This window comes from Heterodontus francisci, chromosome 20 (assembly GCF_036365525.1).
Source record: "Heterodontus francisci isolate sHetFra1 chromosome 20, sHetFra1.hap1, whole genome shotgun sequence".
In the NCBI taxonomy this organism is placed as follows: domain Eukaryota; kingdom Metazoa; phylum Chordata; class Chondrichthyes; order Heterodontiformes; family Heterodontidae; genus Heterodontus; species Heterodontus francisci.
The window spans coordinates 88,877,216-88,889,298 of NC_090390.1; the positions used below are offsets into that span (position 1 = coordinate 88,877,216).

A 12,083-nucleotide genomic window follows, 5' to 3' on the forward strand; every position below is an offset into this window, starting at 1 on the left:
TCCCACTGTATCAATTCCCAGTGGTCCAGTTAATTGATCATCTCCATTCTCTATGTAGTTCAGTGTAATGTGTGTGTTTGTTGCCATTTCCCTTTCTATCAAAAGATGAAATTAGCCAATGAACAAGTGGATTTTTTATTTGATTGGTACAGAAGGCTCGATCCAATTTTAAAGTTGTCCGCCGACGATGATTGGAATGTCTCCCTGGCTCTGTGCCTGGAAATACCGGCTCACCTCAGAATGTTGTCTCTACAGGAGCGTTTGGTCTGATTTCCTGATATTAGTTCAGTCCAGGTTCAAAATCTTTCCCTTTGAGATGAATCCTTTATGAAGGTGATGTTCTTTATTCTCCCCCTCCCTTACATTCCAAATTTCCCACATCAATTCACTGAAGCATTGCAGTGGAAACTTTGGGAATTCAAGTCTAGATTTTGCTTCTCTAACCAACAGATTTGGTGTGGATCTGCGATGTGGATCTGCGATGTCTCAGCTCAGTTTGCTATTTGGAACAGGGTGTGAGGGTTTGTAGGGTTTCCTCATTAACCACCTGGTTTCCACAAAAATTGAAACTATGAGAAGAAAAAAGGAGCTGGAATTAGAATTTTTTTTATTCATTCATGGGATGTGGGTGACGCTGGCCAGGCCAGCATTTATTGCCCATCCCTAATTACCCTGGAGAAGGTGGTGGTGAGCTGCCTTCTTGAACCACTGCAGTCCATGTGGGGTAGGTACACCCACTGTGCTAGCAGTTAGATACAACTGAGTGGCTTGCTAGGCCATTTCAGAGGGTATGTAAGAGTTAACCACATTATTGTGGGTCTGGAGTCACATGTAGGCCAGACCAGGTAAGGACAGCAGATTTCCTTCCCTAAAGGACATTAGTGAACCAGATGGGTTTTTACAACAATCGACAATGGTTTCATGGCCATCATTAGACTAGCTTTTAATTCCAGATTTATTAATTAAATTCAAATTCTACCTTCTGCTGTGGTGGGATTTGAACCCATGTCCCCAGATCAATACCCTGGATCTCTGGGTTACTAGTCCTGTGATAATACCACTACACCACCGCCTCCCCAATATTCTCCCCAGTTCTTACACCACAGTAAATGTCTAGGTTGGGAATCAGAGGATAAATTAGATTGAGGGATCCCCCTCAGCCCATTTAATTCCAGCTTACTGTCTCTCCATTAGAAACATTAGAACAGGACGAGGCCACTCAGCCCCTCGAGCTTGTTCCATTAGTCAATGAGATCATGGCTGATCTGACTCCGAACTCCATCCACCCACCTTATATCCAGAGTGAACAAAAACCTATTGATCTCAGATTTAAAATTATTAATTGATCTAGTATCTACCCTATCCATTTGTTTCTAAATGCTAAAACTCAAATCATCCTGTAACCTTCTATATTCCAGGGAACACTTGTTTATATAATCTCTCTTCTTAATCAAACCTTTGGAGCACTGGTAACATTCTGATGAATCTGCAGTGCACCCCTTCAAAGTTAATATATCTATTCTAATCTTACAGATAGGAACATCCAAAACACCACCACCAACACTGCAGCACTCCCTCAGTACTGACCCTCCTACAGTGCAGCACTCCCTCAGTACTGACCCTCCTACAGTGCAGCACTCCCTCAGTACTGACCCTCTGACAGTGCAGCGCTCCCTCAGTACTGACCCTCTGACAGTGCAGCACTCCCTCAGTACTGACCCTCTGACAGTGCAGCAGTCCCTCAGTACTGACCCTCTGACAGTGCAGCACTCCCTCAGTACTGACCCTCTGACAGTGCAGCGCTCCCTCAGTACTGACCCTCTGACAGTGCAGCACTCCCTCAGTACTGACCCTCCTACAGTGCAGCACTCCCTCAGTACTGACCCTCCTACAGTGCAGCACTCCCTCAGTACTGACCCTCTGACAGTGCAGCGCTCCCTCAGTACTGACCCTCTGACAGTGCAGCACTCCCTCAGTACTGACCCTCTGACAGTGCAGCAGTCCCTCAGTACTGACCCTCTGACAGTGCAGCACTCCCTCAGTACTGACCCTCTGACAGTGCAGCAGTCCCTCAGTACTGACCCTCTGACAGTGCAGCACTCCCTCAGTACTGACCCTCTGACAGTGCAGCACTCCCTCAGTACTGACCCTCCGACAGTGCAGCACTCCCTCAGTACTGACCCTCTGACAATGCAGCACTCCCTCAGTACTGACCCTCCTACAGTGCAGCACTCCCTCAGTACTGACCCTCTGACAGTGCAGCACTCCCTCAGTACTGACCCTCTGACAGTGCAGCACTCCCTCAGTACTGACCCTCCTACAGTGCAGCACTCCCTCAGTACTGACCCTCTGACAGTGCAGCACTCCCTCAGTACTGACCCTCCGACAGTGCAGCACTCCCTCAGTACTGACCCTCTGACAATGCAGCACTCCCTCAGTACTGACCCTCCTACAGTGCAGCACTCCCTCAGTACTGACCCTCCTACAGTGCAGCACTCCCTCAGTACTGACCCTCTGACAGTGCAGCACTCCCTCAGTACTGACCCTCTGACAGTGCAGCACTCCCTCAGTACTGACCCTCCTACAGTGCAGCACTCCCTCAGTACTGACCCTCTGACAGTGCAGCACTCCCTCAGTACTGACCCTCCTACAGTGCAGCACTCCCTCAGTAGTGACCCTCCGACAGTGTAGCACCCCTCAGTACTGACCATCCGACAGTGCAGCACTCCCTCAGTACTGACCCTCTGACAGTGCGGCACTCCCTCAGTAGTGACCCTCTGACAGTGCAGCACTCCCTCAGTACTGACCCTCTGACAGTGCAGCACTCCCTCAGTACTGACCCTCCGACAGTGCAGCACTCCCTCAGTACTGACCCTCTGACAATGCAGCACTCCCTCAGTACTGACCCTCCTACAGTGCAGCACTCCCTCAGTACTGACCCTCTGACAGTGCAGCACTCCCTCAGTACTGACCCTCTGACAGTGCAGCACTCCCTCAGTACTGACCCTCCTACAGTGCAGCACTCCCTCAGTACTGACCCTCTGACAGTGCAGCACTCCCTCAGTACTGACCCTCCGACAGTGCAGCACTCCCTCAGTACTGACCCTCTGACAATGCAGCACTCCCTCAGTACTGACCCTCCTACAGTGCAGCACTCCCTCAGTACTGACCCTCTGACAGTGCAGCACTCCCTCAGTACTGACCCTCTGACAGTGCAGCACTCCCTCAGTACTGACCCTCCTACAGTGCAGCACTCCCTCAGTACTGACCCTCTGACAGTGCAGCACTCCCTCAGTACTGACCCTCCTACAGTGCAGCACTCCCTCAGTAGTGACCCTCCGACAGTGTAGCACCCCTCAGTACTGACCATCCGACAGTGCAGCACTCCCTCAGTACTGACCCTCTGACAGTGCAGCACTCCCTCAGTAGTGACCCTCTGACAGTGCAGCACTCCCTCAGTACTGACCCTCTGACAGTGCAGCACTCCCTCAGTACTGACCCTCCGACAGTGCAGCACTCCCTCAGTAGTGACCCTCTGACAGTGCAGCACTCCCTCAGTACTGACCCTCCGACAGTGCAGCACTCCCTCAGTACTGACCCTCTGACAGTGCAGCACTCCCTCAGTACTGACCCTCCTACAGTGCAGCACTCCCTCAGTACTGACCCTCTGACAGTGCAGCACTCCCTCAGTACTGACCCTCCTACAGTGCAGCACTCCCTCAGTAGTGACCCTCCGACAGTGCAGCACCCCTCAGTACTGACCCTCTGACAGTGCAGCACCCCCTCAGTATTGACCCTCTGACAGTGCAGCACCTCCTCAGTACTGACCCTCTGACAGTGCAGCACTCCCTCAGTACTGACCATCCGACAGTGCATACTCCCTCACTACTGACCCTCCGACAGTGCAGCACCCCTCACTACTGACCCTCTGACAGTGCAGCACTCCCTCAGTACTGACCCTCTGACAGTGCAGCACTCCCTCAGTACTGACCCTCCGACAGTGCAGCACCCCTCAGTACTGACCCTCCGACAGTGCAGCACTCCCGCAGTACTGACCCTCCGACAGTGCAGCACTCCCTCAGTACTGACCCTCTGACAGTGCAGCACCCCCTCAGTACTGACCCTCTGACAGTGCAGCACTCCCTCAGTACTGACCCTCTGACAGTGCAGCACTCCCTCAGTACTGACCATCCGACAGTGCAGCACTCCCTCAGTACTGACCCTCTGACAGTGCAGCACTTCCTCAGTACTGACCATCCGACAGTGCAGCACTCCCTCAGTACTGAACCTCTGACAGTGCAGCACTCCCTCAGTACTGACCCTCTGACAGTGCAGCACTCCCTCAGTACTGACCATCCGACAGTGCAGCACTCCCTCAGTACTGACCCTCTGACAGTGCAGCACTTCCTCAGTACTGACCATCCGACAGTGCAGCACTCCCTCAGTACTGAACCTCTGACAGTGCAGCACTCCCTCAGTACTGAACCTCTGACAGTGCAGCACTCCCTCAGTACTGAACCTCCGACAGTGCAGCACTCCCTCAGTACTGAACCTCTGACAGTGCAGCAAGCACTCCCTCAGTAGTGACCCTCCGACAGTGCAGCACCCCTCAGTACTGACCCTCTGACAGTGCAGCACCCCCTCAGTACTGACCCTCCAACAGTGCAGCACCCCTCAGTACTGACCCTCTGACAGTGCAGCACCCCCTCAGTACTGACCCTCCAACAGTGCAGCACTCCCTCAGTACTGACCCTCTGACACTGCAGCACTGCCTCAGTACTGACTCTCCGACAGTGCAGCACTCCCTCAGTACTGACCCTCTGACACTGCAGCACTGCCTCAGTACTGACTCTCCGACAGTGCTCACTTCCTCAGTACTGACTCTCCTACAGTGCAGCACTCCCTCAGTACTGACCCTCTGACAGTGCAGCACTCCCTCAGTACTGACCCTCTGACAGTGCAGCAGTCCCTCAGTACTGACCCTCTGACAGTGCAGCACTCCCTCAGTACTGACCCTCTGACAGTGCAGCACTCCCTCAGTACTGACCATCCGACAGTGCAGCACTCCCTCAGTACTGACCCTCTGACAGTGCAGCACTTCCTCAGTACTGACCATCCGACAGTGCAGCACTCCCTCAGTACTGAACCTCTGACAGTGCAGCACTCCCTCAGTACTGACCCTCTGACAGTGCAGCACTCCCTCAGTACTGACCATCCGACAGTGCAGCACTCCCTCAGTACTGACCCTCTGACAGTGCAGCACTTCCTCAGTACTGACCATCCGACAGTGCAGCACTCCCTCAGTACTGAACCTCTGACAGTGCAGCACTCCCTCAGTACTGAACCTCTGACAGTGCAGCACTTCCTCAGTACTGAACCTCCGACAGTGCAGCACTCCCTCAGTACTGAACCTCTGACAGTGCAGCAAGCACTCCCTCAGTAGTGACCCTCCGACAGTGCAGCACCCCTCAGTACTGACCCTCTGACAGTGCAGCACCCCCTCAGTACTGACCCTCCAACAGTGCAGCACCCCTCAGTACTGACCCTCTGACAGTGCAGCACCCCCTCAGTACTGACCCTCCAACAGTGCAGCACTCCCTCAGTACTGACCCTCTGACACTGCAGCACTGCCTCAGTACTGACTCTCCGACAGTGCAGCACTCCCTCAGTACTGACCCTCTGACACTGCAGCACTGCCTCAGTACTGACTCTCTGACATTGTCATGCTGTCGCTGTTCTGTCGGCCAAGTTTATGTGCTAAAATAAAAGCAAAATACTGCAGATGCTGGAAATCTGAAATAAAAACAAGGAATGCTGGAAATACTCAGCAGGTCTGGCGGCATCTGTGGAGAGAGAAGCAGAGTTAACGTTTCAGGTCAGTGACCTTTCATCAGAAGTGAACTCTGCTTCTTTCTCCACAGATGCTGCCAGACCTGCTGAGTATTTCCAGCATTTCTTGTCTTTATTTATGTGCTAAAATCTGGATTGAAGTTTGGAACCCCACAATCCTTTGAAAGGAGGTTACTAGCCTAAGCCATGCCCAACTCCTCTTTGCCAGTGCCCAGATGTCCAGCCTGAGGTTATCCTCTCTGTCTCCCCATGTCCCCAGCAGTGCCATCACATCCTGCCTTCACTATGAAGCCAAACATGGAGGGCAGCACTGACTGACCTGGTGCGGTCCTTCGCTTGTTCCACAGTGATGGTCTTGGCTCCTAGTTGAGGGTGGAATATGTTTATCACACTGTTGTCCCACAGAAACTTCACTTTGGTAAGATCTCCCACATCCAGTTCTACATCAATGAGAGCCCAGTATGTTTTATCCGGGTAGAGTTTTTCTCTAGAAAAACACAAAAGATTCCTGGATTTAATTTCCTGTTTTTATTTTAACCCCAGTCTCTGAGCTGAGAAGTCAGCGTGTGATCCAGTGAACTGTTCAGTCCTTCCCCCGAGAAGCTGCACATTATCTCTGCACACCACTCAGAGACTCAAAGACAGAGTTTGACCCAAAGCAGCAACTGTCCCACATTAGAGATGGGTATCATCAGGAAAGGCTGAAATATTATAATTAAAGAGTAGAATATTTTAATAAAAGAATGTGTATTGTAATGAAGCACTATTCTTTAATAAAGAGACAGAATATTTATTAAGGGACAGAATATTTGGTTCAAACGGTGAGTACAATAATATAGCAATGTTATAATCAAGATGTTGAATAGACTAACACTTACTTTGTGATTCTATGCTGTCGTGTGTTCCCCTTGGTTCCATACAAGGCCACATTCAGGACACCAGACACAGAGGTAGAGCCAGAAAGTGTTACGGACACATTATACCGCCAAACTGTGGGTCAAGAGAGAAGAGAAAGGAGTTAGTGAGTCAGTCACAGTGATAGAGGTGGGCACAGCTGCTATGTTGGGATAGTTGTAGTAGAGTTTAATCATTGAGGTCTGAGACTTCCTGATGTTTATTGGACTGGGTGCGAAGGTTTGAGGGACCGGGTGCGAAGGTTTGAGGGACCGGGTGCGAAGGTTTGAGGGACCGGGTGCAAAGGTTTGAGGATTATTCGGGACAGGATTTACTCCCATTTGGAAACAACTGAATATATTAGCGAGAGACAGCATGGTTTTGTGAAAGGGAGGTCGTGTCTCACTAATTTGATTGAGTTTTTTGAGGAAGTGACGAAGATGATTGATGAAGGAAGGGCAGTGGATGTTATCTATATGGACTTCAGTAAAGCCTTTGACAAGGTGCCTCATAGCAGACTGGTACAAAAGGTGAAGTCACATGGGATCAGAGGTGAGCTGGCAAGATGGATACAGAACTGGCTCTGTCATAGAAGACAGAGGGTAACAGTGGAAGGGTGCTTTTCTGAATGGAGGGATGTGACTAGTGGTGTTCCGCAGGGATCAGTGCTGGGACCTTTGCTGTTTGTAGTATATATAAGTGATTTGGAGGAAAATGTAGCTGGTCTGATTAGTAAGTTTGCGGACGACACAAAGGTTGGTGGAGTTACGGATAGTGATGAGGATTGTCAGAGGATACAGCAGGATATAGATCGGTTGGAGGCTTGGGCGGAGAAATGGCAGATGGAGTTCAATCCGGACAAATGTGAGGTAATGCATTTTGGAAGGTCGAATGCAGGTGGGAGGTATACAGTAAATGGCAGAACCCTTAGGAGTATTGACAGGCAGAGAGATCTGGGCGTAGTGGTCCACTGGTCACTGAAAGTGGCAACGCAGGTGGATAAGGTAGTCAAGAAGGCATACGGCATGCTTGCCTTCATCGGTCGAGGCATAGAGTATAAAAATTGGCAAGTCATGTTACAGCTGTACAGAACCTTAGTTAGGCCACACTTAGAATATTGCGTGCAAATCTGGTCGCCACACTACCAGAAGGATGTGGAGGCTTTGGAGAGGGTACAGAAGAGGTTTACCAGGATGTTGCCTGGTCTGGAGGGCATTAGCTATGAGGAGAGGTTGGATAAACTCGGATTGTTTTCACTGGAACGACGGAGGTGGAGGGGCGACATGATAGAGGTTTACAAAGTTATAAGCGGCATGGACAGAGTGGATAGTCGGAAGCTTTTTCCCAGGGTGGAAGAGTCAGTTACTAGGGGACATAGGTTTAAGATGCGAGGGGCAAAGTTTAGAGGGGATGTGCGAGGCAAGTTCTTTACACAGAGGGTGGTGAGTGCCTGGAACTTGCTGCCGGGGGAGGTGGTGGAAGCAGGTACGATAGCGACATTTAAGAGACATCTTGACAAATACATGAATAAGAAGGGAATAGAGGGATATGGGCCCCGAAAATGCAGAAGGTGTTAGTTTAGGCAGGCATCAAGATCGGCGCAGGCTTGGAGGGCCGAATGGCCTGTTCCTGTGCTGTACTGTTCTTTGTTCTTTGGACTGGGTGTGAAGGTCTGAGGGACTGGGTGCGAGGTTTGAGGTTTTTTGGGCTGCTTTCAGATCCATTCTTTTCTGAGATCTATTCAGCAGAAAGTTAAGACTCGGGCCCATTTTCTTTTGACTGTGTTCCCAAGCCCATTGGCCAAGTCACTCTTGTATTTCTCTGGTCCCACGTGCACAATGCTGTGTCTGCCCCATAGTCGTGGCATCGGTTTGTCTCGGGAGACGATGGACTGTGCCCCAGGTGTATCTCACTTCTGAGTTGAACATCGCCTGTTGTGGCTGTAAAGGCTGAGTGGAGTGTGGCAATCCCTTCCACAGCTGGCACGCAAGGTGTCCAGGAAAAAGGCTCAGATTTACTCACTCCACTGAAATATAACATCAGACAGGAGAGGGTATGGAGGGACAAAGAGCTTCTCAAGTCTACAGTCGGGTCAACACTCACGTCCAAAGGGACTGGATTCCCCAGTTTTAAGGTAGAATCTCTGGTGCAGAAGGCCAGGTGCTGGTCGATATGTCCCAATGTTATATCCCATAGTTGGACAACCTTCAGCTGGACAGGCAAAGCATTTCTCCTGGGAAAAACACATTTCTTTATTAATCAGCACCTTCAGATTATCACCACAACTCTCAGCTTTGCTGTGGCATTTGTAGAAATGGATACACGGAACGATCCCAAGTTGTTGATAGATCAACAAGTTGATCCTCAGGCTTTACTCCATATTCAGCAGAACCTGCTGAACCTGTCAGAACTCCCCCATCCCATTCCCACCCCCACATCCCAGCCGAGTAGTACAAACTCAAGCTGCCTGACACCCCAGTACAGGGAATCAGGAAAACCCCAGGGTTAAATGCCAGAGGGACAGTCGGGTGCAGGATGTGGGGAAAGGACAGAAGCTCTCAGGTAACTATCTCAATTTCAGCTTTTCATGGATCAGTTTTGTTAATTTCCTGTATTACTTAAGAACAGGGATAAAGGAGCATGAATTCCAGCTCGACAGAGTACAGCTTCAACAGAGAATTCAACTCGGGGCACTGGGTGCAGTGAGGGTGAAGGTGCTGTTCAGGTCTTTACAAGGCAAGGAGTGATGCAAGTGAGAGAGCAGGAGACAGTGAGAGCTGGTGAGGAGCTGGGAAGTGTTTCTAGATAATGGTCTAGAAAGTACAGGTATGGTAGGGAACCTCAGCACCGTGGAATGCACATCTTGTGCTATAGGGGAAATCCCGGATGCTTCTCGTGGTCTGGATGACCACATATATAGAAAGTGTCACCAGCTGGAGCAGCTCGAGCTCCAGGTTTCAGAGCTTGAGCGCTGGATGGAGTCAGTATAGGGCATCCTTGAGGCTGAGAGCACGTTTCTGGAGGTGGTCACCCCGTAGCTCAAAATGTGCAGGCAAAGGGGGAATGGGAGACAGTGCAAAGGACAAGGAGGACCAGGCAGGCAGGGCAGTGATCCCATGAGTACATCTCACTCTCCAACCGGTATTCAATTGTGAATACTGGTGAGAGTGATGGTTCCGCTGGGGAGTGCAGGTAAAGCCAAGTCCATGGCACCACAGGTGGCTCAGCTGCATCGGGGGGTTTGGAGGAAAAACAGTGCAAGAACAATTGTGGTAGGGGATTCAATAGTGAGGGGAACAAACAGGTGCTTCTGCAGCCACAGACTTGACTCCAGGATGTTATGTTGCATCCCTGGTGCCAGAGTCAAGGAGGCCCCTGAGTGACTGCAGGACATTCTGAGGGAGGAGGGTAAACAGCCAGAGGTCACGGTCCATAATCAGCACAATGACATAGGCAGAAAGAGGGACGAGGTCCTGCAGGCAGAGTTTAGGGAGCTAGGAGAGAGATTGGAAAGTAGGAGTTCAAAGATAGTAATCTCTGGATTACTCCTGGTGCCACATGCTTGTGAATACAGAAAGAGGAAGATAGAGCTGATGAATACGTGGCTGCAGAGATGATGCAGGAAGGAGGGCTTTAGATTCCTGAGGGATTGGGACCACTTCTGGGAGAGGTGGGATCTGTACAAGCCGGACAGGTTGCACCTCAACAGAACTGGGACCAATATCCTCGCAGGGGGTTTTGCTAGTGCTGTTGGGAAGGGTTTAAACTACTTGGCAGGGGGATGGGAACCTGAGAGTAGATGAAGCAGGAGAAGGGAGAGAAGAAAAGTAGGAAATGGAAGGCAGAAAACTAGTAAGTGTGTTTGGAGGGCAGAGGAAACAAAAGCTAGAGACTAGACAAGAAGGGAGTTTGGCAATGCTAAATGGTATAGACCTCAATGCAAGAAGTCTAAGGAATAGGACAGATGAGCTGAGAGCACAGATTGACACGTGGGACATGGGACTATGATGTAGCTATTACTGAGACATGACTGAAAGTAGGGCAGGAATGGCAGCTCAACATTCCTGGCTACAGGGATTTCAGATCAGATAGAGAAAGGGATAAAAATGGAGGGGGTGGTTGCAATATTGATTAACAAAATAACTAAAGCTGTGAGAAGGGATAACATGGTGCAAGGATCATCAAATGAGGCCATATGGGTTGGAATGAAGAACAAAAAGGCAGCAATCACACCACTGGGAGTGTACTATAGACCCCCAAACAGTCAGAGAGAGATAGAAGAGCAAATATGTAGATAAATCTCTGAGAAGTGCAAAAACAACAGGGCAGTAATAGTGGGGGATTTCAACTACCCTAATATTAACTGGAATAGAATTAGTGTGAAAAGCAGAGAGGGAGCAGAATTCTTCAAAAACATTCAGGAGAATTTTTTAGCCAGTACGTAGTAAATCCAACAAGAGAGGGGGCGATTCCAGACTTAGTTTTAGAGAATGAAGCTGGGCAGGTGGAAGGGGAATCAGTTGGGGAGCAGTTTGGTGGAAGTGATCATAATTTAGTTAGATTTAGGGTAGTTATGGAAAAGGACAAAGATAGACCAGGAATAACAGTTTTCAATTGAGGAAAAGCTAACTTTATTAAGCTGAGATGTGATTTAGCTAAAGTGGACTGGAAACAGCTACTAGAAGGTAAATCAGTGCCAGATCAGTGGGAGGAATTCAAGAAAGAGATGGTGAGGATTCAGAGCAAGTATGTTCCCTTAAAGAAAAGGAGCGGAACCAATGAATCCAGAGCCTCCTGGATGTCAATGGGCTTAAAGGAGAGGATAAAGAAAAAAAGGGAAGCTTATGACAGATACTGAGGGCTCAATACTGAAGAAAACCTAGAGGAGTATAAAAAGTGTGGGGGTGAAATGTATAAGGAAATTAGGAAAGCAAAGAGAGCACATGTAAAAATATTGGCAAGTAAAATAAAGGAAAATCCAACGTTTTTTTTTATAAACACATAAAGAGCAAGAGGATAACTGAAGAAAGAGTAGGGCCTATTAGGGACCATAAGGGTAACCCTGTGTGTGGAGGCGGAGGACGTGGATATGGTTCTTAATGAATACTTTGCATCTGTTTTGACAAAAGAGAGGACAATACAGACATTGCAATCAGGGAGCAGGAGAGTGAAATATTAGATGAAATTAAAATAGTGAGGAAGTATTAAGGGGTTTAACATCTTTGAAAGTGGATCAAACCCCAGGCCCTGACAAAATGTATCCTAAGCTGTTAAGGGAAGCAAGAGAAAAACTAGTAGAGGCTCTGACCATCGTTTTCCAATCCTCTCTGGCTACTGCT

The 12,083-nt window shown here is 49.5% G+C and overlaps 1 protein-coding gene across 1 annotated transcript in view; it reads right to left on the reverse strand.

Moving 5' to 3' along the window:
* Positions 1 to 347: 347 nt before the first annotated feature.
* Positions 348 to 12,083, reverse strand: part of LOC137380986 (inactive pancreatic lipase-related protein 1-like) — a 106,909-nt gene continuing 95,173 nt past the window's right edge. The window contains exons 10-13 of the mRNA XM_068053406.1: positions 8,848 to 8,977; positions 6,729 to 6,840; positions 6,170 to 6,337; positions 348 to 569 (exon numbers count right to left, since the gene is read on the reverse strand). Coding sequence (XP_067909507.1) covers positions 500 to 569; positions 6,170 to 6,337; positions 6,729 to 6,840; positions 8,848 to 8,977 — 480 coding nt within the window. The 3' untranslated portion in view covers positions 348 to 499. The remainder of the gene's footprint in view (positions 570 to 6,169; positions 6,338 to 6,728; positions 6,841 to 8,847; positions 8,978 to 12,083) is intronic.